Here is a 27,576-nt window from a genome sequence, read left to right on the forward strand (position 1 = left end):
TAATAGGCAGCTTTAGTGTGGGCAGAGAAAGAGAGGTGTCACAGACCTCTCTCATTGCTTTTCTTTCTCTTCCTCCCCCCATCTTCTCTCTCTCTCTCTCTCTCTTTCTCTTTGTACCATCTGTGCCACGAGGAGCTTGGCACCAAACAATCTATAAATGCCAAACTATGTTTATGTTGTTTATAGCACTGTATGTATGTTTGTGAGCACGTATGGACCAGAAAGTGTAAGTGGGAGTTTGTTACCCAATAATGTTTACATGTATGTATGAGATCTTTAAAATGATTAAAATCATTCGCAGTAAATGTCAAGCGATTTATCACACATCCAGGAACAGATGATGTATCTCTCGGGGTTTGATGGATAATCAGTGACAGCACCTCTGTTGATGTTGACACAGATGTTCAGTTCGCCTTCAGTGTTCTCTTCAATGATTTGACACTTTTGATGGACATTTACAAGCAAACGTGGTGCAGAGGGCCACAAGTGGGAGGACCAGCTGCTCTTTAGAGTATGCAGATGTGCAGAGTTCAGTTTTGAGGTAACACTTTGCTAATGAAAAAAGCAATTCAGAGAAACTTTATGGATCAAGGGTGATAAAGACCAACATGGCAACATAACTTGAAGTAAGCAAATGTAAGTAATTGTCATTGTTGGACATTGTGTCACATCTATAAAAATAAAACGACACAATTTACTTTCACTTAAATTCTTGTGAATATTTAAAAAAGCATCACTCTAAATATCATAAAGCCTCAATGAAAAACTAAAAGAGTGTAGAATAGCACACCTAATAGCAGCTTGGGGAAGCACAAAAGGGTACAAAACTGGATGTTGAGTGTTCAAAACTACATTTCTTGCCCTTATACTCCACTATAACATTTGACCTTAACCCTAACAAGGAGATTTTAGTCACTGTTAAGCAGCTGAGAATGGCCTGTATGAATGACTGGAAAGAAATAGACATGGAGAATAATGTTATACTCTACCACCAGGATGCCCTAAAACAGCAGAAAATTTTTCTTCAGAACCTTGGAAACATAAACAGCTGCGGGTGCAGACAGTTTCCCTAGTGCGGTTTATAGAGGATTAGGTTTGGGGAACATGCAGTGAGCACAAGTCAATTGTGAGCTGTAGCCATGTGGCAAGTTTTCCGTCTAAAGAGTGAAGTCACGTGCCGAAGAAGGGAGAATCTCTGGATCAGACCGTTGTCTGTTTTTGTGTAAGAGATTTTATTTGTATTTTTTTGCAACCAACGATACGAGTGATTTAAAGGAAGAGATAGAGAAAATGCTGACGACCAGTGCACCAGTCCGGTGGGAGGCCCTTCACAATTGGATCACAAACATTTGGGAGTAACTCCAGCATTTGGCTGCAAGACTCTCTACTTCCTGGCTAAAGTTAATTTTGGACAGCAGCAGCAACACAACTGATATGAGATGCAGATTTTGTGCAGTTTCTACAAATCTGTCTTGTCTTTCTTTCCATGTGTCCCCGACGAGTCGTTGCAGTGCTGGAGAAAAAAGAGCCCCTTTTAGAAAAACTTAGATAAACTCCAGCAAATCTTCTCGTTTCAAAACCGCAGAATGGTGCATTCATATAGGAACACACCTTGTCCTACTTGCTTGCTCCTCTTGTGCAAGAGTTAATGGGTATAAGAGATTAGAGAATTAACTGTATGTTTGATACCATATTGATTGATCCTGGTGGAACCTAGAGTAATAATTAATCTTATAAACTTCCCATAGTTAAACTCATGTTCCTTTAGTTAAAGTATAAACGTTGGGAATTCTGCTTATTTGCTTTGAATGTAGGAAAGCTGATAACTTCATTGCGAGTGTCACATCTGTCTGTCAGTTGTCAAGAACCCATCGTGTAAGTGGCACAGAAAAGCTACCTACCTACCTGAAGTCAGATCAGTAATCGATAAATGATGCCCGATGGGTTGAACTGAGTTTGAATTTAAGTGTAAAAACAACACGGCTGGATCTTGGCTGAGAGCAGTAACTTCCTGAATCAGACCACCTCCGCACGTTGCCTGGCAACAGCTTAAAAGCAAGAAATAGTCTGACATATAAACTCCTGTAAAACAGTACATTGTCACATTTTGACACTTTAAACAAGATCCTGCATGTTAATTTGACAGCTTTACAGGTTCTGCTTAGCAGTTTCTGTTACTTTTGGACAGAGGCTCTTGGCCCATTTGTAGTTTTTATCACAAGCTTTTCACTCGCTGGCACCAGCTTCACGTTTAGCATATATACTCCACCAAGTAAACAAGCACATTTCCAGTATTTTCTATTTTCTTTCCAGTTTTTGTGCGAAGCTACCTGGCCGCTGCCAGTCGCTCCATGACTGACAGGCATTTGAGTGGTATTTTAATTTATTGGAACGTTACACCAGAAATTAGAATATTTCTGAATATGCCAAACAATATGTTCAATAGACTTAAAATAAATGGCCCAGATTCTCTGCAGCACTTCCACGAGATTAGTCCACTGTACAGCAGCAGTCTGATAAAGTAAAGTCTTCCTTGGAGGAGAATAAACACCACTCAGAAGAGTTTGCACAAACAGTCTGCGTTCTGCAGACACTCTCCTCAAAGTTACACAGAACATCCCACATAATAGATTATTACAATTCAACAATGACAATTGGCCCTTGCATGACAAGTAGCAGTGTTTAATGGCTCTGCGGAGCACAGCGAGAAACGAAATTTCCTGTGTCACACTTTGAAAAGATTGACGAGTTCCCATTTTACTTTTATTATGCCATTTTTTTTGTCTCCCTCTGCCAAACTCTACTGAGCCTCCACACTTTCAGCTCCCACTCAACATTCTTTAATTTGTTCATGTATGATTTCGAAGTGTGTTCATTCCAACTAATTGACATTTAAGAGGGATGCTGGTGCACGAAGGGAGAGGCGGACGCTCTTAGCTGTTTCTGTTGTTATTTATACTTAAGAAGCTCACTGGCATGACTATCGCCATGACAACAGGACAGGAAGCAGGAAGTAGGGTGCGTTCCATCAGAATGGAGTAGAGAGATAACCAGCGTTAGCTCTTAGTTTCACTACATTATTCTCTTGTCTCCTTTCAGGTTATGTGGATGCAATTTGGGAATGAGTGCGTGTGCGTATGTCAACATCTGAGTCAATCCCTCTACAGTTAACCTCTGTGTAGGTCAGCTCTGCGCTGCGGGTCATGATTATTCTTAGAGCAGGCAGATAACTGCACAGTCATAAATACTTCTGTTATTTAAGATCGCGCCCACTCTACACAGAAACTTCAACCAGTGGTAATTGATGGTACAGAGACATCCGATTATACCGATGTAGTGACTCTGTCACAAAAAAATTTGTTAGTGTGCTTACAAACACACAATATATCCATCTCAAATGTACTGAAATAGAAGCATAAAGCAGCATAACAAGGAAGTAAATTTCCCACTTTCTACCACTAATGCATCATAAGGGCCACATATTGTTTTCAGTAATTTTTTTGATTTACTAGAAAACACTTGATTTAATAAGATATTTCAAGGAGTTTCTTCTTTCCAGTCTTGCAAAATGCTGTTTACACAGTAAATAATACAGTAATTTATATATTGGATGCGATACAAACATAAAATGCAGCATTAGCTATTAACAATCAGTCATTCCTTTTAATAAAATCTTGCAAAGTAATCAGAACCATTTCAGTTAGATCCTCATTCAGGACAAAATGAGGAATTGTATGAATGAAAAGACTAAATGCTTTCACAGGGACAACTGGAAGCAGACAGACATGCAGTCACAGCAGGCGACTGGTGACTGCTGGTGACTCTCCTGACTGCGAGCATGTTGGATCTTGTTCGGGAGAGTGGGAATGTTTGCTGTCAAGCTGTTATCTGTTGCTGTACGAGCTTGTGTGTTTTACTTGTTATGAACATGTTTAGCTGCAAACACAAGAATTTAGCACTTTGCAGGGAAAGAAGTGCACTTGGTCTGTCATTGTTAGACACTGGCAGCTTAAATGAATGGACACAGTGAGTGGGGTGTTTATCAGTCTTGGAGTTTTCGTTTATCTTCAAAAAAAAAAAACTGTAATGAAAGCCACTGACTTCTTACAATGATTCTTCCCCGACTTGCGTCAAAGAAAGAAAATCTAGATGAATCATCACCACATCATGCTTTGATGCTGCTCCTCCCTGTTAAGCCTAAGGAGGAAAACTATTATTTTGTAAAAGCATACATCACTGTTGGACTTTTGGCTGTTCTGTCACACAGTGTAGGTGCTCTGTGTAAAACTTTAGGTTATATTTCCATTTATTTTCATTTGATGAACAACTGCTTCCTGCCTGCTTTTTTACTGAAATGTTGTCAGATGTTTACAAATTTAAACAAGTTCTTTGTATCTTGTCATATTAAAGAAGACATTTTGGAAGACAGTGAGCTGGAATGAGATAGCAGGAGGCATCTACACTGCATGTAAACACACATAGCGCTGAACATTTTCCTGTCCAAAATACATTCTTTTAGATTACAACTTATGTGAATCGTAAAAACAATGTTCAAAACAGTATGGGGAGAAAACAAATCAACTACAAACACTAAACACTAAAATCTTCCTTTTAATGAAGCCTCAATTCTTTCTGCTAAGTCAGCTGCTGTCTTTCCTCACTCCCATTCTTTTCTACTAAACCAAGACTCAGGGGAAGGTTCAGTAATGGGCCACATGAGCATAGGTCTCACATGACTAAGCAGTAACACACTGTTTTGTGCGTGGATACGCACGTGTCCAGCACTTGAAAGGTTGAACATTTAAAAGGGCAGATTAGTGTGGATTGTTATTTTGCACACCCTGTCTAAGCATCCTGCAGAATTTCACAGACGACTGCTCTTGAGGATATATATAACATTTTTTTTAGGAATGAAGCAAACACTTGAGTGGTTTCACTTTTTGGTTTAACAGGTTTAGCAAGTCTTTAGTGTTAGGATACTCTGTTATTGTCCAAAATTGAGCGGATGTTTTCAGCAGTGTTCACTGGAAGGCAAAACCAAGTGCCTTGAAATAAACACGTAAGCATTCTGTGCACTACACTTACAATTTAGTTTACATAACCAACCATCCAAGAAAACTACAATACTTAAATATTTACTTTTGGTGTAATTATAACTATGTGTGGAACTACTATTTCAAACAACAAAATCATTCAAAGTTACTCATTTCCATCTCCCAGAGCTTCTCTTTCTCTGCTCTGCACGTGTGTCGATTAGCTGTAATTATCCAGTGCTCAGATCTGTCGCACCATAGTGTAAATGTGCTTCACACTGCAGGTGCATGAAGGTAAAGTGTATTCTTACTTGCAGCAGTGCACACGAAAAATGTATTCCCCCCTCCATCTTTAGCATATGCCAGCAGAAGATGCTCCAAGTGCCAGAAAAAGGTCAAAGGTCAACTGAGTCAAGTTAACTAAATCATGTAAGTTAGGAAAGCTACTGGATTTTACAGTGTGATAGTGACACTTAAAAAGAGAGCTAAGCAGTTGCTGCACATTTCTTTCAAATAATATGTCTACAGGGTGTAAAATTGCAGTGTTATACTGTAACTACTGTATGTGCAGGTGCAGGCGTCTGATATGACTGTGTTTCTATGTGGGGCGTTTAGTCGCCTCAGCGTAGTGGCTGCTTAGCCAGCAACTTACTCTACTCCATGTAACAAAGATTATTGCTTCATCACCAACACATTGGTCAATGGGTTCTCTTCTCTTTCATTGGCTCCGTGACTGTACTCTGCATATTGACAGGAAAGTTGAATCTACTCTAATATTTGATGTGATTATCAAATCACACCTCAGTCAACAAGAGACATGTAGCTGAATGTTTGTGGAGATAGAAGGCTGTATACTGATTTGGAAACTGTTCTGTGAAATATGACAACACATATGTTTTACTGCTTGGCAACAACTACAGTATGGTTGGTGCTAAAGCTGGAGGACTTGTTGGGCTGATTTGACATCAATTTTGATATCAAAAGAAACTGGGTTGAGGTGTAAAAGTATTTTATTTTAGTGGTTCTGAACTCTGGTATCATATTGACACAGGAATTGGGAAGAAAAGACACCAAATCTACAGTATTATGACTCACCATTTACGTACTATGTATCTTCTTGGAAATGCCAAAAAAAAAAAATGTTGCAAAACATGTGAGCATAACAATAAGTCATGAACTCATGAGTACTTCTCTAATTGGAATAGGGTGGAAAGTACATGTTCTTAATTTAACTTGGTGTAATTAGGATGTCACTGAAGTCATCCCAGGCCTATACAGTCACAAACAGTCACAGTAGTGACTGACACGTTTTCAACAGAAGTAAATTTCCAGTTTGCTGAGATGGACGGGGTGGGTGTGCTCTGCGTGACCTCTGAAATGCTTAGAAAACACAAAGTAAAAAAAATGATAATTTATTAACCACTAACTTACATAACTCCTTTGAATCACAGGGACACACCACAGTTTACACTATATCCCATATCAGGCAATTTCAAAATCTTGGTCATCAAGCAGGGCTGCAGCTCAAGGTCTTGGTCTGCTGTCGTATTTACATTGTGACATTAAGCATCCAGTTTGGATATCTTCCAAACTAGTGCTGCTGGCTGCAAAATAGTGGCCACGTGTGACCTAGAAGTGTGTTTTGGCTGTGCAGTTTGTGTATGTTTGTTCAAGGTTCTGCAATCTGTGCGGGACTTTTACTGGAAGGTGAAAAGTTAGATCTCCGTGTGGGACGTCTGTAGGAGTGTTTGTATACCTATGATACAGTCACATACTGCATCGAGTAAAAAGACATCCAAACCTACTGCTTTCAAGTTTACATTTATTCTGGATCATCTCTCCTAGGTGTGCCCTGCTCCGGGGTCGGACTGCTAAATATGCTGGACAAGGCTCAGCCGACAACCAGCAGACTTAACCTGGTGAACTCTGAGGTTTCCGACAACACCGCAGCCCCACACGTACATGACGGTATCGATATGGCCGACCTAGTGGAAAGCTTGGATACCAGAGAGCTGGACATAGGGGAGGGAGAGGAGATCGACTATGATGGGAACTGCTTAGGTGTGTGTGTGTTTATGTATTTTACATTTGTCTGCCTCACCATGAATTCTCCCAACAAAAGGGTGATACCAGTAGATCTAAAGGAAAAGAGTGACAGACAGTTATTTAGGTACGATTATAAGAACATACAGGAAATGTAATTTGTCAGACTCTGAAGTGGATTCAACGTTTCTAAGCAGGGAAAGCTGGGCTCACATTGAGAAAGAAGAAATTTCTCAACCAAACGCACCAAGCTTCCGAACTAGAATCTAGTACGAGGGTGGATTTTCCCTCACATGATTTGGACCTGCCAAACTTAAGCAGAGAGTACAAAGAAATATTTGAACTAACACTGCCAACTAGCAATGCATAACAATCTTGAACAAAGGCCAACTTTTTAGTGATGCAGCCTACTTGCTCCCAAGCATCCTGAGCAACTCCTACATGCACAGAGGAACCACACTGACCGCCCCCTTCTCTCTCTCTCTCTCTCTCTCTCTCTCTCTCTCTCTCTCTCTCTCTCTCTCTCCTAGGGGACAGTCGTATCCCATTTTCAGCGGTCTATGCCACACTGAGCTTTAAAGAGCCCGATGCTACTGTCTACCTCCCTGCTGTGTCCATCACTGCCCGGATCCTGGAGGTGGAGAGATTTACCACTGCTCAGGATCGTTTCAATCTGTCACACCAAAGGAGTGTTAACAAGGTACTGCAGAAACACCAATGTACTCACAAAACCCTGTATAGCACATAATAAATATTTGTAAAGCAACCAGAATAATCCTAACCCTAATGTTCATCCTGATATACTGTAGATTAACCTCTTTTTCTCACACACTAATTGCTACACATTTACCTGTGTGTGTGTGTGTGTGTGTAGTCTCTCCCTGCAGTGTTTAGGATTGAGCTGAAGCATGGCGAGTTTACTTGGGTAATTAAACGGAAGGAGAAACATTTCCTGGAGCTGCACAGAGAGCTGAGAACGTATAAGACCTTTATGAGGATACCACTGCCAACACGCAGGTAGGCCTCACCTTCACACACACACACACACGCGTTCTCTTAGGCATAAGTAAGAATCTTATTTACATAATGAATTTCCTACACCCCCCATCCCCTAACCCAAGCCTTCACAACTACACATTAACCTAAACCTAATCCTTACCCTAACCCTCAAACCCAGTTTAAACCCTGAAACTAGGTTGCAAATATAGCACACAGACACACACACATGAACACACTTCTTGGCTGGTGACATGCACACTTTAATAAAAAAGAAAAGAAAGGAATGTTGCCCTTGGATTTGACTTTTGGCCTACTGTGCTTTTCTCACTCACTTTGCTCTTTGTCTTGTTGTGGCTCTCACAGGGGTTGACGGATTTGTTTTCACAATTACTTTAATCGTAGTTTGGTTTATTAAAATAATGATAAAAGTAAAATTCTCTATTTGCCATTTCTTGTTGACACAGTACAGTTACACTACAATGACCTAGCCTGCTGAGCTTTGTTAAGCTTTTACATTTAGACAGGAAAGACAGGAAATAATGAGTTTCAATTCGTGAGCCAGCCACTGAAATGTTGCTTTTAGCTCTGGGCAATGGTGGATCAAAAAACAACAACAGGACAAACAGGAAGATCCCGTGGAAGATCAATTAAAGTGAATTTAACAATTGGCTTTATCTCCTTTTGTCTATCTCAGCCACACCGTGAGGAGGAGGACGGTGAGGAAGAGTGAGGTGAGGGAGATACCCTCTCTGCCGAGAGGAGGAGATGAGCTGGTGCGAGATGAGCAAGTTTCCAGCAGGAAGGTGTGTGTGACTGCAGCAGCGTTTGTGTAGTGTAACTTAAATGTCTTTACCATATTGCAGAGAGCTCTCCTGGCTTACACGTACCTGTTGCCATGGCACTTATCTGTTTGTCAGTACACGCTCAGTGTCTCATGAAAAATGTGTGTGTGCTGCAGCTGTGTGCATGTTAGTGTTTATTTGCATGTCTTTAAAATACTCACAGCGGCCAAAACATAGTGGGTGTGTGTGTGTTTCTACAGAGACAATTAGAAGACTATTTGAACAAGCTGCTGAAGATGGCCATGTACCGCAAATATCACCATACTGTGAGTACTTATACTCATTTTAAGTTGGAACACAACCTTCTGCTGACAGCCCACCTCTATATTCTTACTGAATGTATGAATCATGGGTGTCTATACAGTAGAGCTAAACTAAATGTATCATGTCAGATGAAAACCCATTACACATAGCACAGTGGGCTGCTTCATGTGAAGTGTCCATTAAGAATATTTGTACTGCTTATTTAAGCTGCTGTTAAAAACTGCAAGGTGTCATGACTGTGTCAGTAAATTCCCCGCGTAACAATGTATCAGCAAAAGTAGGAAACTACATCGAAAAATGCATTGTTTGTTTTTTTTTAATGTGATAAAACAATGTGCAGGATATGTGTTCGCTTTGTCTACCTCAAAACCATTAGCTGAAGATTCTTAGTCATCCAGGCCTCGAAGTTCAGTCATGGCAACTGGACTTCTTTATTTGTTAATTCTAACTGGATCTAACAAGACCAAAGTCCAGCTGCTATGACTCAACCGTCAGATCCCAAAAAGCACATGTTGCAGAATAGAAAACGTATATATTTAATTAACTGAACGTACCTTAACTTGACACTTACAATAGAGTTATCCTTCAAACATCACGTTGTTCCTGCTTAGTATATTGAAACTGTGCATCATTTTTGATATATTTCAAGTTCAGAGGTATGTGTGGATGTTGCCCACTGTCTGTGTAAAGTATTAATCATGTTTTGTTTTTTGTTTTTTTCTATCCAAGAGTCACTTGGTAAAGGTTTCTGTTGTCTCTTCCTGTCTATTCTTAGATGGAGTTCATTGACGTCAGCCAGCTGTCTTTTATCCACGACTTGGGGCCAAAAGGACTGTGAGCATTTTCTCTTGTTTTTTCTTCCCATCTATCAAAACAAGCCTACAAGTTTTCTGTCAGAGGGTGTAAACACTTCACAAGAGAGGGGAGCACTCGATGAAATGTGCTCGACAATCCCCACCACCCTGCTCCTACCCCATCCTTTCTTTTTGGTCTTTTTGAGTCTGTTTGTGGCCATTTTACCATTGTGTCTACTTTTGAATTGCCTGTTTTTGGTGATGCTCTGTCTATTATGTAGTGTGTTCTTCATTTTTGTCACTTTGTGTCTGTTTTTGTTTTGCATCTTTTTGTTGTACATGTCTTTGTGGTCATTTTATGCCTTCCCGTCTCTTTCAGGGAAGGGATGATCTATAAGCGCTCAGGCGGACATCGTATCCCTGGTATAAATTGCTGTGGTCAGAGCCAGGCCTGCTACCACTGGTCCAAACGGTATGTGGTTACCTCTGTCCTTGTCTTAGTTTATTATTGTCCTACATATTGCAGTAACATGACAATAAATCAAAAAATGTTTATGGTGGACATCATTAATATGTTGTGGTTATTGAAGACAAGAACAAACACTTTTACTTTTTCTAGCTAACTTGTCAAAGTGTAAATGGGATAATTATTATGTACAAAAAAAACACTACAGTCTCAAATGTTGGACAGGAAGCTATCACAGGACATTACCCTTATTTTACTGTTTACAATTTTATTTGTTGTTAACAAAACATTTGTAGCATCTTTAAACCACATACTTGCTTTTTTTATGTTTGTTTCTTTTATCATTCTCCTAAAGTAGATGAATTGTTGTGTGTGGAGGTTTGATTGTGATTTTTCTAAAGCTAACACATGAATCCCACACTTTTAAGACACTCGGCTCCTCCACCTACATCCTCATGATGATTTTCTTCCTACAGCTTTTTTGTGAGAACAATAAATCCACACAGTCCATCGAGATCTGAAGAAACGTTCACAGACACATAACTCCTCATTGTCTACGATTACATTGCTAATGGAAATTGTGTGTGTTGTGTAGCTGGCTGGTGGTGAAAGACTCATGTTTGCTGTACATGAAGCCAGACTCAGGGGCCATCTCCTTCGTCTTGCTGGTGGATAAAGAGTTCAGCATCAAGATGGACTCCAAAGACACAGAGACCAAACATGGAGTTCGGATTGATAGCCTCTCCAGGTTATACTTTGTGTGTGTGTGTGTGTGTGTGTGTGTGTGTGTGTGTGTGTGTGTGTGTGTGTGTGTGTGCGCGTGTGTGTGTGTGTGTGTGTGTGTGTGTGTGTGTGTGTGTGCGTGTGTGTGTGTGTGTGTGTGTGTGTGTACAATTGAAAAAGTGGGCATCATACTTTAAAAGCAGCAAAAAAACAAGATATCATTGTTTTATGATATAAAACTTTATTCCAAACGCTGTAATTAGATAATTATTACCCGTGCTTCAGTCTGCCTCATTAATTTCTTACACAACGATTTTGTGCAATAAAACGAAATTGTTTTATTGAAAACAAACAAATAAACGATTAGTGAACCTAAAAATCACACCTACATTGCTTGGAACAGTCTGGATTGATAGCTTTAGATCCTGTCATTTTCAACACTCTTCAACAAGATTTTTCTTTTACGAATAATTATCAGCTCGTTTATCTCACTCAAGAAACAATACAAATGCTTTGATTTACTGTTCAGCAACATGTTCAGCTATTAGGCTCAAGAGCTGCCTCGTTTATGGCATTGAAATGTAAAAATAGTGAATAGATGTATCTCAGTGTGTGAGCAGAGACAAATATGCTCAAATGTTCCTTCCACTGTGTCTGTGCTTGCATGTGTGCAGGACTCTGGTGTTTAAATGCAGCAGCTACAGACACGCCCGCTGGTGGGGTCAGAGCATTGAGAGCTTTGTGAGGAATCATGGGAAGGCTTTTCTGCGTGATCACCGCTTCGGATCGTTTGCACAGGAACAGGAAAACATCCCTGCCAAGTGGTAACTACACTGGGTTAGAACACATCTGGAGGAGCTGCTACTGACATGACGCAGAATTTAAAAAATATAATGAATCTATGTGCTGTACAAGAAAACGGCACATGGGAAAGTAAAAAAAATAGGTTAAAAAATACTGACTTTAAGGATCTGCCTTCCCGTGTTAGTCTTTCACTGGTAACCATGAGGATGTATTCAGTGGACCAAGCTGTCCACTCTTGGGTTTTTTTTGGGGGGGGGATGCTTTGCGAGGTTTCAGTCCTGGTATTTGTATGCTCTCCTCCTCAGCTGACAAACTCTGTGATTTTGAATCACTGGTGTGATATTGCTATTACATTGTTATGGCTCTCTGCACAGAGCCCACAGGGAAAATGATGACGTGAGCTAATGGAAAAAGACAGCTCTGTCATGATGACACAGTTATGGGTGTAGTCTCAGCCTCATAGGGGAGTACAACCGGTAAAGTTAAGTAATTCCTTTCAATAACGTGTCCTCTACAGGACATATTGTTTTCGTTGTTTTTGTGAGCACTTTTTTATGATTTGGTTGCAGTTGAGACAAGCTGTGACAAGTAGCTTCAAAGTGAAACTACCCATTGCTGATCTGTGTTTGTAGGCACTGTATGTGTGACAGATATGTCTGCTTTCGCAAGTCATTCAGAGCAACTGTAATATTTATTTGCAGGTACGTGAATGGAAAGACGTACATGGAAGACGTGGCCGATGCTTTGGAGGAGGCTAAAGAGGAGATCTTTATCACTGACTGGTGGTGAGCTCCAGCGTGTTTTATTTACACATGCGTGACATGAAAGATATTGGTCAAAGTGTCTGTTGTCTAACTGAAGTGTGAGACGCGGAGCTGAACTGCTACGTGGGCTATATCTGTCTTGTTATAGCGCCTAACATTAATGGTGCCGCTGCAACTTTCTTCAGACAGGCCTGGTTTTAATGAAGAGACATAACTTGATGGACATGGATCTTGTATATATACAAAAATAGCTAAAAATATAAAGTAAGGCTAAATTAAATGGTTTGAGTTGTATAGTATTAAAACATATAAATTCAAAGGGAGAATGCAATTATTTGACTCATCTGTACATCTGCTGAGTTCACTGAAAGTCAGTGGCTTTCAGCTTGTCCCCTGCCATAGTGGAATCTGTTCCTCACGTTGATTTAGAACGTGTACGCCCTTCCTGCTGCAGCCCCTCATTTTTATCCGGGCTCGGGAGTGGTCACTGGGGTTGCCCTTGGTGGCTGGGTGGGGCTACACCTGGTGGTGTGGGATTTGAACCAACTTCCTACTGCACCCCAACCCATTGCTCTACCACTGAGCCACCAGGCCCCCAATTTTAGTTGCCTTACTCATAAAACATGATCCACTCCAGAGACACTGAACATTTATTGAATTCCACATTTCACAATTAAGTTCATAACAGAACAACCAGAGAAAACTCCCATTCATTAGTCTGTTTATTAAAAATCCTCCTCTATAAACCAATCCTCATTGCTCTTTAATCCCCGGCCCCCTAATGATCGATTGCTGCATGATTAGACCTCATTGTTTAAAAGTTGGAGCGCTGACAAGTTTGATTTGGTTCAAGCAGCACAGGTTACCACAGTGATTCACTCTGTCTAACCCTGAGAGAAATAAAATCATTCAGTCCCCAGAGAGGGATTGTTAAGGAAAAGAACACTGAATAGTAGCCAATTAAGAAAGAGGGAAGATTCTTTAGGTCGGGTTAATCATAGACACATACCATAACACATTCACAGTTCAGTTCAGTACGATTTGTTTCTCTATCTGTCTCTCTCTTTCTCTCTCACACACATACACACACACAGCCATGCACACACATCTAATATCTCGTTTCAACATCTGAATAGAGTAAAAAAGTCAATCCATTATACAGCAGGGTAAGCTTGTTGTCATGACTACAAGATATGTCATATAGATTTTTTGTATTGACTGCATGAATATCTATAATTACAAATCTTTGTACTGCGCACCTGTTACAGTTTGTAATCCTCTCTCCGAAGCTTCGAAATGGAACTGGTTAACTGCGAAAGTTCCAAAGAAAGAGCAGGCATTCAGCCGTATTCTACTACAACATGCTAAGATGATGCTGTTAAAATAGTAGCATGCGTCCAAATTAGTGACTGCTTATCAGGCTCATACCCGGTCAGTGTTGTGCATGTTTAGCATTATGATTTACTCACAGGTCCTGGCTCTCTGCGAAGCCATGTCTTGCAGTGGTTTGTCCTCTAAATACAGCTTCATCTACATGCCGAGAATAGAAATACATTGACAGATGGATGCAGTCTCTATCAGTTTATTCCTCTGTAACTTTTATGTCTCCGGCTGTTTGTGTGTTCTTGTGTGTTCTTTCTAAACATCTTGTACAACCACACTACATGGTAACATTAACATTAACATTAGCATTTTGTAAAATCCTGTTGTCAGATGACGGGTTCATGTCAATGTGGAAACTGTTTAAGTCGACCAAGGTTCACTGTTTCTCTATATCCACTTAACTTTATTATTCCCAGAGGATATAATAACCTGGGATATATTATTTCAAACATGTAAGTGTAATCAATAAATCAATAAGCAGCCTAAATGCTTAGCATAGTATAGTACAGTATATAGTATTTATACCTTTCAGGTCTTTACTTGCATTCTGTGAAGCGTTTCCTGTTAGGAAATAAACACAGTTTGTTTGGATGTACACAGGTAAAGCATTCAGTTATAGTCTAAAATATAATAGTTTATGCTCCCTTAGAGCCAAATGTGTGACTGTTTGACGTGGCTCAAATCCCTCTGTTCCAAGGCAGTAATCACTGGGCTTATGGTCTTAACCAATGGGGTGTCAGCCTGTGCAATGTGAGCCAATGGCATTGTAGTCATGTAAGCTTGGAATGCCAATGTGAGTGACTCATTAGACCATATCATTATGTCATGTCTGTTATGTTTTAAGTCTCTAAAAAGTCTTATAACTGTAAAGGGTGAATAGAAATATTCTTTTCATTTGACTTTTTTTTATTGTAGTGATCAGTTCATGTTGAGGCCTGACAGGGATATATCATTGTTTCTCAGTCTCTTCCTGTCTCTTGCTCTCTGTGTTGGTCAGGCTGAGTCCAGAGATCTTTCTGAAGAGACCTGTAGTGGAGGGCAACAGGTGGAGACTAGACTGTACCCTCAAGCGCAAAGCGGTAAGTTGACTTTGTGATGCAATGCTGAAAACTAAAAAACAAATAGCTTAAAAAAGAGACGAGTTACCGTTTTTGGGGAGATAAGATAAAGCCATTCTCCCACCCCTGTCTGGCTGTGTGCTTTATGAAGGAATAATAGTAATAGTAGGAATAATTGAAAAGTATGACATTTTACATATGCAGCATCAGTCTTGGTCCACTTAAATTTTAAATGTTAACAACAACAAATTAATAGCAATAAAAATAATTTAAAAGGGGGAACGCGTCTGGTATACACCAAAAGCACTTGGGAATGAATATGTAAGTCATGAAGGAAAGATCTGCTGTCATCCGTGTCTGTGGTGGGGCATAAAAAAACTCCAGTTCCAGGCCCTTTAATAAATATGAGCAAACCCATTAAATATACAGTAGAATGTAGTCACCCTTCTCTGCCACACCACACCGTATTTTAGGCCTATTTTGTCTGTTGTGAGTAACAAAAAACAACAAGTAGAAAGTGTTTAACTGCAACCAACAAAACATGGAAGAAACGTATGTTGTTCACTTTGTGTTTCCACAGCAACAGGGAGTGCGAATCTTTGTGATGCTGTATAAGGAAGTGGAGCTCGCACTAGGCATCAACTCTGGCTACAGCAAGAGGACCCTCATGCACCTTCACCCCAACATCAAGGTAACTGAGTGGCAACTGTGCCAACAAAGTGCCCCAGGCTGTCCATTGTAAACTACTTTCTAGATTATAAATTAATTATATTCCATCTTTTTTTCAATGTCCAAAAATGAAATGAATTTGAATGCCACCTATGTACAGTCCAAGTAAATCCATGTGTTTCTTTCATGTTTGTGGCCCAGGTGATGCGCCATCCGGACCACGTCTCCTCCTCCGTGTATCTGTGGGCACATCACGAGAAGATCGTTGTCATCGACCAATCAGTGGCATTTGTAGGCGGGATCGACCTGGCATATGGTCGCTGGGATGACAGAGAGCATCGGCTGACGGATGTTGGCAGCGTTACACGCTCTGTGGCTTTGGAGCTGGTCAGACACACACATACACACACAAACAAAAAAAAAGAACTAATCAAAATGTTCTAGGCAGTAAATGCTGTTTTCCTGACAAATGGTTCAAAAATGAGCTGCAGGAAGAGAGGAGAGGACATGGAGAAAACTATTTCATTCGGAGCCAGTTGCACAGCGGGGAAATGATGAAGTAGCACAGCATAAAAAACAAAACACCTTCAGTACCATTTATTAAACAGGTCTCTTTATTTTATGAGCAGAAACACAAGTACATATGCATTTTCATGCAAAACTACACACATATATTCCACCCTATTGACATCACAGTTATTTTATTACCCCAATCCAACAAAGTTTAATCCCTGTTCTAAATTCTGAAGCATATCAAGTAACATGCAATGATACTTGTGATTTTGTTTTTTCACTAATCCCTATGAGGGTTATAATCTCTGCCTGTACTGCAATATTAATTATTACATGTAATATCTAAATGCCATAGAAAGTTGCCATAAAATGTCTTAAGTATCCACTTGGATATTAAAGGACAATTGAGTCGTATTAGACAGCATTTGTTTCAGCTGCCATTTCATAACCTCAGGCTGCATCCACCAACACACCGTCCGGTAAAGGCGTACCCTCAGCCCATGGTGTCCCCCAGAGCAACGGACGAGGGACGCCGCCCAGTGAGCCGGTGGACTTGCCCAAGCTGAAGGGAATCGGTCGTAACAGGAGGGCCCGCTTCAGTCTGTACATACACCTGCACAAACACCCTCTGCAGCCTGCAGACAGTGTGAGCAGTGTGGACAGCACAGGTACACATGTTCATACACATGTTCATGCTTAAAGAATCAGAGTGTGAGTGTTGGAGTATAAGTTGGGGAACTTGCTCTATTACCTCCACCTCTAAATTGATGTGGGTGAAATTGGCTCAAGAGCACATCGGCAAATGCTTTGTATTAAAGTCCATTTACTATGATATTTTCTTTATGTATGTGTGTAGGGAGTGGTTCTGTACAAAGCCTCAAGACCGGGGTCGGAGAATTACAGGGCAACACTCGCTTCTGGCATGGAAAAGATTACTGCAACTTTGTCTTCAAGGACTGGATCCAGCTGGACAAACCTTTTGATGGTCTGGTACACGCACTCACTCACTCTCTTATTTAGATCTTACTCTTACTAGCATGAAGTAGAACTGAGTTGCACTGAAATATAATTTTGTTTTTTTTTTTCACTTTGACACACTGGATTTCTTTGTGTTTTTGTGTATTTTTCCATGTCCCATTTATACTCTTTTTTTCCTGTGTTTACCTTCCCTCTCTCTGCAGACTTCATTGACAGGTACACCACTCCCAGAATGCCTTGGCATGACATTGCCTCTGTGGTTCATGGCAGAGCTGCCCGCGACGTGGCCAGACACTTCATTCAGCGCTGGAACTTCACTAAGGTACTTTAACGCACCCGCACTCTCTGTAATATTTTTTGCTGTTTTAATACACAAAACAGGATAATAAACACTAACCCAGCTGGACTGGAACAGTCTAAAAAATGCATTCAGCTTTTCTCCAGTTGCTGACTCTGCTCTTTCTGTCTCTCATGGCCAATGTCCCAACTGTCTCTCCTACAGATAATGAAACCAAAGTATCGCTCTCTGTCTTATCCATTCCTGCTGCCCAAGTCTCACTCCACCGCCAGTGAGCTCAAATACCAGGTCCCCAACAGCGTTAACACCAAAGTGCAGGTAAGGGAACTGAACACACCACCAAATAACATTTTTACCTTTCCGTACTTAAATAAAACACGTCATGTGGAAAATGTGTTTTTTTTCCTTTCTTTCTTTATAATTAACCAAAATGAGAAAGTTAGCTGACCATAGACCAAAATTACATTGAAAACACAACCACACACATATAAACTCTCACTTTCCTGCAGTATTTCCACATACCAGTCTGCAGACGTTGGGGAGAAAGTCTCTGTGTCAAAAAGGGCCAAAAAGTTATGTAACTACAAAGGTTAGCAGCTGTGACCGACTCTTGAGGGTTTTAGCTGAAAGGAACTGAACCTTGAGTGAAATGCTTGACTAAAATACAAAGTAAAATGCTGCTGTGATTTTTCTTTTAAGAGACAGTCATTCTTTTCAATTCAGTTTCACTTGCTACATACTTGTGTGTTTGATTTTGAACCAGCTGTAAACACAGGGTGCATTTGGACTGTGTAGTAATTATTCTATTTTTGAAAGTTTGTGTTTTAACTTTGCCGAGTTTCGCATTTTAAGGGTTGATCACATTTGTTATGATGTAGAACTTGTCCTGTAAGAAAAAATGATTTAAATATGATTTGAGGACAAGCAGCCTTTTCATTTGCAGTACTTTTAAGTGCCACTGTATGGAGAGAAATGAGGTTTGTCACACAAGGCTTCACAAAATACAATGTCACAACTACAAGGTGGTTAGTTTGTAATACTCTAATACACCACATTTAAGGACACTTATTGCTAGTACAATATTCATAGCAGTCCTATGTCTCTCGTAACAGGTGTTGCGGTCAGCAGCCGATTGGTCGGCAGGCATAAAATACCACGAGGAGTCCATCCATAATGCCTACATCCAGGTCATCGCCAAAAGCAAACACTACATCTACATCGAGGTAAAGCAGCAGTGATGGCTAGACGAGAACTACTGTCATACGACATTGTTTTCATTTTGAGCAAAAGATCTTCCCCTTTGTTTATTTGGCAGTGGCGTCCTTCCTTTTTCTGCTTTCAGAACCAGTTCTTCATCAGCTGTGCCGACAACAGGACGGTCTACAACAAGATCGGCGATGCCATCATTGAAAGGATCATCAGAGCACACAAGTACTTCTCTTTATTTAAATTCTGTCTTTGCATGTGTTACTTGTGGTTATAGGAAGGAAGGCTGGTTTGCAGTACATATCTACATGTCATGTCTTCTCTTTAATTCTACTTCTCTTCACTCTGAGCGTCCGTGATTTTACGTAACTGATGGACTTTTGCCCACAGGGAGGGAAGGAAGTACCGTGTGTATGTGGTCACCCCTCTGCTTCCTGGTTTCGAGGGAGACATCACCACAGGAGGAGGGAACCCCATCCAGGCTGTGATGCACTTCAACTACAGGTAAACCACATGGCAACTTAAGAAGTCGGAGTTTAGTGTTAGAAAGAGGAAGAAAGATGGGAAATGAGAAAGCAGATGTGAAAGTATTTAAACAGTCCTAATGTGCATTTGTTCGACTTAATTCAAGCCTAGTGTGTCTATACTGTACTGTTTTTGAATCTCATGCGTCTTTACTTTAGGACCATGATTCGAGGAGAGTATTCCATCATCTCCCAGCTAAAAAAGGAGAGTAAGTACAATAACATACTATCAAACTATCAAAAAATATTAAACAATCCTGCACTCTCTGGAATTTTTGTTTCTCCTCGGCTGTACTCACCTTTGCTCTTCTCCTCCCAGTGGACGACTACTGGATGAACTACATCTCCTTCACTGGTCTGCGGACTCATGCTGAACTGGAAGGACGCCTGGTCACAGAGCTTATCTACGTCCACAGCAAGATGCTAATCGCAGACGACAACACAGTCATCATCGGTTAGTCTGTCTCGTCTGCTGTCTTATACTCTATCTCCTTTTTTTTCTCTTCTTGTGTTTTCACTAGCCACTATTTGAGGCAACTAATCATTCTGCTAAATGTGATAAATCATAAAATCTGGCTGCTGCTTTCTTTCACCATGTGTGCAGCTAAGAAGTGTGCATAGAAATATCATTTACACAGTCATATGCAAAGGTAGTACCCCCGCTTTAAACTCCATGTTTCGTATGGGTAAAAACATAAGAAAAATCATATCGTAATCGTAGCTGGTCTGAATATTATGCAAATATAACCTCAGACCAACAATAACAAAAAAAATTGTGTTTTTCACTGTGCCTTTATTTATTTAACAAAAACAAAGGCAAAAAGAAAAAATAAACATGTTTGCAATACACTTACTATACTACTTCCATAGGATTTAAGAGGGAAAGTTGCAGCCAGGCACTGCTAATCATTAGCGCTGGATCAGTTGATCATCAGCAGGTCTACAGACCTCTATAAAAGCAGATGTTTTGGCAGTTTGCTGGTGTGGAGCATTCAGTTGTGTAGTAACACAATACTGAAAGGGAAAGACATACTGTAAGCAATGGTCTTAGGGAAGCAATTGTTGCAGTGGGAAGCATTCAAGACATTTGCCAATCTTCCCAATGATCAGATAAATACAAACCCCCCCCAATAGCTCCACCTGAGATCGTACAGGCCTCACTGAGCATGCAAACTGTTGAAGTCCACGACAGCACAAACAGAAGAAGAGTGAACAAGTAGGGTTTGTTTGGAAGAGTCGCTGGGAGAAAGCCTCTTCTGTTTAAAAAGAACATGAAAGCAACACTGGATCTGAACAACCCACAAGGCTTCTGGAACAGTGTCCCATGGACAGACGAGACCACAGTGGACTTGTTTGGCCTTAATGGGTGACCTGGGTGCCTTGCAGTCAGTGAGTGGACCATGAACTACTCTCTATACCAGAGAATTCAAGGGGGAATTCTGAGGCCATGTGTCCGAGAGCTAAAGCTTGGTCGAAATTGGCTCGTGCAACAAGAGAATGATGTGAAGCAGACCAGTACATTTAATGGCTAAATGTAGCCATTAAAGAATCGAGCTTCACCAATGTTGGAAAGAACAATGGGCTATAATTCCTCCACAATGAGGTGAGAGACTCGTAAGTCATACAGGAAACGATTACTTCAAGTTTAAGCTGCTTAAGGTGGATCTACAGGGGAGTTGGGATTATTGCCTGAATGTCATTTTGTTTTTGTTGAATAAATTATGACACAGTCAAAAAAGTTATGTTGCTGTTTGTCTGAGACTGTATTTGTCTGATACTAAGACTATGATCAGAGGATTTTTACTCAAAATTAACAACAATTTAACAACACTGAACTTTTGCGTGACTGTTTATGTTCAGTGCTACATAGCGCTATTTTGCCATCTGCTGGATAAAAGGGTGCAGTTCAGTCTCAAAATGTTTATTGTCCAGTCTGAAACCGTCTCAGCTGAACAACGAGTTCAAAGATCTTAGGATCATTTATAACGCGATTATAACTCATGTTTACAGAAGGATTAACACAGAAGCAGAGATTAGGCCCATCTGTAGTTTTTTTTTGTGTTTGTTTCAGGTTCTGCTAACATCAACGACAGAAGCATGCTGGGTAAACGTGACAGTGAGGTGGCAGTGGTTGTTGAGGACTCTGAAAAAGTTCCCTCTGTGATGGATGGACAGGGCTACGAAGCTGGTCCCTATGCGCTCCAGCTTCGCCTGGAATGCTTCAGGTGTGTGCATGTGTGTTTGAGTGTGAACAAAAAGAGAGTGGTGCATTATACATTTCAGGTAATATTTTCTTTCTTTCTTTCTTTTCTTTTTTTTTTTTACAGCTAATGATTTTATTTGACATTATCTGGTTTTCTTGTCTTATCTCCTCTCTTTGTCTCCCACTTCACTCCCTTATTTCCTTATCTCTTTTTTCCCTTGAACAGGACTATCCTTGGAGGTCACACCGACAGCAGCATTGACCTGTCTGACCCTATCAGTGATCGCTTCTATAAGGAGGTGTGGATGACCACAGCAGGCCGCAATGCCACCATTTACGAAAAGGTAGGTTAGACACGATGGTTTAAGGGAAAGTTGTTGGTCTGTTTAGGTTTACTGTTTTGGGTTTCAGCATAAAGTTGGACCTAAAGCTTGTCACACTCAGGGAACAGGAGTGGTCAACACTTTTTCAAGTCTTCCTCTTCTTTAAAATGGCCAATAAGAGATCACTGTCTAATGTTTCTTAAATATACTATACAACATTGTTCGCAGTACATGTCTGTGTTTTGGCTACAGGTATTTCGCTGCCTTCCTTCGTCCCTGGTTAGGAACATGTCGGAGCTGGAGCAGTTCCAGTCCAAACCAGGTCTGGCTCAGACTGATGTGGCCCGTGCTCAGGAGGAATTGCGCAAAATCAGAGGCTTCCTGGTACAGTTTCCCCTGGACTTCCTTTCTGAGCACAACCTCATGCCCTCTGTTGGAACAAAGGAGGGCATGGTCCCAACTGAGATCTGGACATAAAGGGAACCCAGTGCCACATCTGATTTGAACAGCCTCTTGAGTTTCTTGAATCTCTGGATTGTGATCCTCACTGAATGCGTACTACTGGATTTACAAGAGATTGCCTTTAAAACCGAGATGAGAGGCAGGTTTACAGCTTTCCTCTGGACTGATGAAACCACTGGGCTTTGACAAATCTCTCAAATCTCTTTTAATGAACAACACTAAACAGTAGTTACGACTTAAAAGGATAAGCACTAAGTTTTAGGATATATGAAGGACAAAAACACCATAATATTTGAGGTCAGTGGTTAGAGCTGCATTGTCACTGTGGAGACAAGAAACATGGTGGCGAGGTTTTAAGAATAAAACTCAACTCTGAATATTTGGATGGACCACGAGAAAAGACAACAGTGCTAATAATCATCTCTTAAAAGGTGTCACAAAACATGATGAATATGCATGTGACTTGCTAAATGCTCGTAAGGTGCATCAGTGAAATGTTTGTTGTATGTGACCTCGGTGAAGATTTGGTGACCTTGCGTATGTTCTGCTCTTGATGAGTTTTTATAAAAATCACCTTTTCTGTACAACAAATCAACAACACACGCTTGCTCTTCACTGTTGATGCAAATGATCACAATATCACCTGTTCAGTAGAGTTGCATGATTTACTAACAAAGAACCTCATTAACATGACGCATGTACCAATCACAACTCTGGAAGAAAAAAAAAACATCAAGTGTTTTGTCGCAGAAAACACTTGATGTTCTATACAGCTAAAGTAAAAATGAATCAACACAAAGTATATTGAGTTGACCTGGGTACAAGAGTCAAGTCAGGGCCACGTTGTCATACACTTTGAAAAGTAAGACGACATGAAACGTTTGTGCCAGTGGCCAATGGATGAGACAATCGGCCCACAAATTCAAACAAGCAATTTCGTCTTTGCTCAATAGATGGTGCTAGCTTCCTAAAACTACAAAGCTTTCCTATGAAAATTACAGTTTGTAGTTTTTTAGTTGTGCTTCCATATTTATAGTCATTTCAGCTTATTTCGAGGGATTTTTATGCATGTTGAATATGAGGTACTGGACTTATTTTGTTAATGTGAATGTATGGCCTCTGTGCCGACTAATATCACTTTCCATTTCCGTCAAGAGTATGTTGTTGGATGACAAAGCCCCTTGAATGTGAAGTTTAGGAACCACTCATTTGAAATCCTCGAAATTAACCTTTTGTGTATTTTGGTAACTATGTGACACACTCAACATTTGAATCACTGGTGTCTGCTATTGTGTATTTATTAGAAGCAGATAATGCATTGTAATCAAACTGATTAAAAGAAAAAGGTTTATTTTTTAAATGGGAACCGGATATTGACAAATGTTATCTAAAGTGATAATGGTAATATGCTCTTTGTTTCCACGAATACAAAAAGTAAAAACATTTTTTTCACTTTGTATTGATTTCGACCACATTTGGTTGTGTAACTTTGCTGTATTTGTCAGTGCATTTATTTTTAAATACAAATCAGTCCACACTTCTTAAGCATTGTACGGATGGTTGTGGATTTGTAATTAAGCCTGTTTCTTTATCAAGACCATCAAACACCAGTCTTTTCCATCAACTCTTTGTACCCTCAGTTCAGCTGGTCTACTTTAAATGATCTTTATGTACAATACTTTACTTTTTTTTTGTACAGTTGAAAGTATTTCTAATTTCTGTCTCTTTATTTAACACAGTGTAACACATACTTTAAATGGCTAACAAATAAAATTTCCTTTGGAAATTTGGATTGTTTTATTTTTATTTATTTTTTTAATATGTGCATCTCTTTGAAGGATCGATGCAAAACTCTTCGGCCCAACCGTTTGAAAGATTTCCTGTTTGTTACACCACAAACCTGTTTCCCAAGCTGCAACTTCTGTTTGGCTACGATGGCAGACAAAAACACGCAGTTGCTTAAGACGATATTTGTACACAATCACTTTTTGGCTTTGGCTGGAACCCAGAAAATTGTTCTGAAGCCTCAACAGTGATGTCTTGGGTGATTGCTTCAGATGATTGAGTTTACGTTTGAGGTCTCAGGCCTCTTGCACTCTGGAGCTTCAAGGACTTCTTTATTCTATCTGCCTACTGTACTAAACTGTGTCCAGGCATTTCACTTTGCTGCAGGTGGATTTCAATCATGTTCTGATTTGAAGGAAACTTAAAGCAAATTGGATGTACCTGACTGCCCCAGCAAAGAGTGTGAATACTTTTGTAAAGCCGAGGTTTCAGTTTTCTTTTTCAAAAAATAACTATATTTGTATGTATAAAACAAACTTCAGTTTTTTTCCTTAAAAAATAAAAATAAAAACTATTACGGACATTGTTATTTCTGTCTGTCACAAGCTGGAAATCAAATTAATGTAAAAGTGTACACACTTTATATTTGTTGTTTGTCACTCCTTTGCATTCTAACTTTATATTCTAGATTATCTGTATGCACCTGACACCAAGACAAAATCCTAGTACTGTTAAGTGGTCTTGACTGTGCCGCCTGGCAATAAACAGTTTTCTGATTCTGATTGAGTTTGTTTTTAATGTTTAGTTTAAAAAAAGAGGTGCCTAAATCTGCAGGTTTAATGGAAGCCACAGTATGGAAAAGTTCTGAATGTGTTAAATCCACCAAAAGTTTTTTTTTAAACCTAACCACCTACTGCTGAGTAATTTCTAACGAAATCCCTACTCAGTGCCAACTGTTATATAAGTCATCCCCAAGTTCATGCAGCAGGACAAACAACATGATCATACAGGTGATTGTTCATTGTAAATCACATGACTGACATGTTTATATGAAAAAGGAGCTTTCAAATTCCACTGAGCTGCTGTGGTTTTAGAAATGACAAATAAAACGAAACCAATTTCAAGAAGAAATTCTGTAGAAAATAGTTTAACACCTGATGTGATTTCAAAACTTAGGCAACAGACTTTTGAACCCAGGGTTCTTCTTTGGAAAGATAGGGGGCGGCTGTTACTTGGTAAGGGAGTCGTCCATGGACCACAGGGTCAGTGGTTCGATCCCTGGTCCCGGCTATAAGTGTCTGTGTTCAGTGTCTCTGGGCAAGACACTGAACCCCTAGCAGCCCATTCCCATCCCCAGCTGTGCAGTGCCAGTCTAAGGCCGGTAGAAATTGGGGAGGGTGTGTCAGGAAGGGCACAACCCATTGTTGATTTGACAGTAAAAAATGTCAAATCAACAATGATCCGCTGTGGCGACCCTGAACTCACGGGATAAGCCGAAAGGACAAACAAAATAAAAAAGTCTCTAATGTCAATTTGCAACCTCAAGACTGGAGACAAGTTTTTAAAAGAGAAAAGTTTTCACCAGGCAAAAGTCTTGTAGTTAGTGATCAATGGACAAATATGTTTGTCATCGTGGTGTCTTGTTTGACTTGATATTGTTTACGTGACCTTTTTTTCAACCCTTATGCTCAGGGACTCTCCTGTTCTGCTTGTTTTCTGACTATTCCAACCAAACTAGTGCCCTGCGCACTGTTGATTGTACCTGTATCAGGTGTGGTACGTCAATCAACTGAAAGATTCCTGCACTTCAACAGCTTCTGACTGACATAACTCACTTGAGTAATATGTTGATACATAGTGGGTTTTTCAGGTATAGTCGAAAAACAAGCAGAGCATGGTTTCCTCAGGGCCGGGGTTGTGACACGTTGTTTTCAAGTCATGAGAAATTTTCATGGTTACTCATTAGAAGCTAATAAAGAAGCTAATAAAGTCTTGACAGGTTTTTGGCACAAGCTTTGATAGTGTGTGTCTAAAGCAATAGGCAAATCATCCTCAGCACTAACACGTGTGTAGCAGGAGAACACAAACATACTCACGAAACACACAGACGTTTCTGGCAAAAAAGTACTTCAAAACAAACGTCACTTCAATTGTTTTTCTCAAATTGAAGCAACAAGTACATTGTATAAAGTTTTCTGTAAGTAGAAAAGTCCAAATACTCCCTTAAGAAAAACAACACTTTTACAAACTACTGAACTTGATGCAGTTGTTGTTCCCTTCAATCTACCCGCCACAATCCATCATCACAAACTAAAAACATATAAGTTTTAAAAAATTGCAAATTAAAATCCCAACCAAAATTTCTCCTTTACAAATGGGAGATGTGGCTGTGGCTGAATCCCTCTATACGAGTTTTTATTTACTTGAATCTTTAATCAGGTTTAATTTGAGGTCAACAGACCCGAAACGTTGTTTAGCTTATGGATCTATTTGATTTTAACAAATATTGTTTGTATCATTTTTTTGTAGCTACAGCTTTAGGGATAGATCAGTTTTGATAGATAGATAGATGAAAAGATAGATAGATTTAAAATGCATTTACAATAAAGTCAAATGTGCAAAAAGTGAAGCAATCTGATCTAATCTACTTCCTGATGCACATGCACCCCATAAATCATGTTTCTGCAGAAGTCTAGAGCATCAGATCTGTGTACGTTTAATTATCTTCAGATTCAAGGAGTAAATGACTAAAAACACATTATTAATAGTGCTTGTCTATTTCAAAACAGCGCAGGCCAAGAAGAGTCTTAAAAAAGAAATAAACAAAAAAAAAAGTTTGGGACTCCCTACTGCCTCAGAAAACCACGCCTGGTGCTGGGCGGGGTTTTCTGTGGCAGGAGGCAGTCCCCCCCCCCCCCCCCCCTCTCTGTATATCCACTGGCTGTCACAGCAGCGGCTGCAAGACTAGACAAGACAAACAGTAGCAGCGAACCACTATCCACAGCAAGTGCTTCACCTTTCTCTGTACCGTATCCATCCTGCAGACATGGACCTGGGGGTCCTGCTGTGCACGGCGCTCTTGCTTCCCATCCGCTTGTTTGCGCTCTAGCTTTGCGCTCCCGGCCCGAGGCACGTCCCGCTGCTGACCAAGAAAGGGACTGTTTTTATTTTGAAGGAGAGAGAGACAGAGAGACAGAGAGAGGACACTAGAGACTGAGCAGCACAGAAGATCACACAGTCGTGACCGCAAAGGCCATTTCGGCATATCGGGCAACTGAGGGCGGCTTTTTGTGTCCTCCATCATGGCGAGTGACTCTCCAGCTCGGAGTCTGGATGAAATCGACCTGTCTTGTTTAAGGGTAAGAAGATGTGGCTTTTGACATATTTAAAATATGGCTACATCTCGAACAAACTCTGTGTGTGTGCAAACGCGTGCGTGTGT

General features: G+C 40.3%; 2 protein-coding genes across 21 annotated transcripts in view; both read left to right on the forward strand.

Moving 5' to 3' along the window:
• Positions 1-24,916, forward strand: part of pld1a (phospholipase D1a) — a 28,279-nt gene extending 3,363 nt beyond the window's left edge. For 2 of the 3 annotated variants that reach the window (XM_067479707.1, XM_067479706.1), the window contains exons 2-26: positions 6,879-7,094; positions 7,607-7,776; positions 7,951-8,093; positions 8,770-8,878; positions 9,118-9,183; positions 9,957-10,015; positions 10,355-10,447; positions 11,037-11,189; positions 11,839-11,988; positions 12,670-12,753; positions 15,113-15,194; positions 15,754-15,864; positions 16,044-16,229; positions 16,810-17,023; positions 17,212-17,340; positions 17,537-17,655; positions 17,836-17,949; positions 18,744-18,854; positions 18,974-19,062; positions 19,228-19,341; positions 19,521-19,570; positions 19,681-19,815; positions 21,433-21,586; positions 21,791-21,908; positions 22,140-24,916. In XM_067479707.1, coding sequence (XP_067335808.1) covers positions 6,911-7,094; positions 7,607-7,776; positions 7,951-8,093; positions 8,770-8,878; positions 9,118-9,183; positions 9,957-10,015; positions 10,355-10,447; positions 11,037-11,189; positions 11,839-11,988; positions 12,670-12,753; positions 15,113-15,194; positions 15,754-15,864; positions 16,044-16,229; positions 16,810-17,023; positions 17,212-17,340; positions 17,537-17,655; positions 17,836-17,949; positions 18,744-18,854; positions 18,974-19,062; positions 19,228-19,341; positions 19,521-19,570; positions 19,681-19,815; positions 21,433-21,586; positions 21,791-21,908; positions 22,140-22,364 — 3,162 coding nt within the window. In that variant the 5' untranslated portion in view covers positions 6,879-6,910 and the 3' untranslated portion in view covers positions 22,365-24,916. The remainder of the gene's footprint in view (positions 1-6,878; positions 7,095-7,606; positions 7,777-7,950; positions 8,094-8,769; positions 8,879-9,117; positions 9,184-9,956; positions 10,016-10,354; positions 10,448-11,036; positions 11,190-11,838; positions 11,989-12,669; positions 12,754-15,112; positions 15,195-15,753; positions 15,865-16,043; positions 16,230-16,809; positions 17,024-17,211; positions 17,341-17,536; positions 17,656-17,835; positions 17,950-18,743; positions 18,855-18,973; positions 19,063-19,227; positions 19,342-19,520; positions 19,571-19,680; positions 19,816-21,432; positions 21,587-21,790; positions 21,909-22,139) is intronic. The other variant, XM_067479710.1, reaches the window with a different exon arrangement.
• A 2,156-nt stretch (positions 24,917-27,072) lies between these two features.
• The window catches only part of tnika (TRAF2 and NCK interacting kinase a), a 55,226-nt gene continuing 54,722 nt past the window's right edge, over positions 27,073-27,576 (forward strand). For 8 of the 18 annotated variants that reach the window (XM_067478581.1, XM_067478585.1, XM_067478586.1 and 5 more), the window contains exon 1: positions 27,074-27,493. In XM_067478581.1, coding sequence (XP_067334682.1) covers positions 27,437-27,493 — 57 coding nt within the window. In that variant the 5' untranslated portion in view covers positions 27,074-27,436. Of the gene's footprint in view, positions 27,494-27,576 lie in introns of all 18 variants that reach the window. The other 10 variants (XM_067478589.1, XM_067478595.1, XM_067478596.1 and 7 more) reach the window with 3 other exon arrangements.

This window comes from Channa argus, chromosome 16, assembly GCF_033026475.1.
Source record: "Channa argus isolate prfri chromosome 16, Channa argus male v1.0, whole genome shotgun sequence".
In the NCBI taxonomy this organism is placed as follows: Eukaryota; Metazoa; Chordata; class Actinopteri; order Anabantiformes; family Channidae; genus Channa; species Channa argus.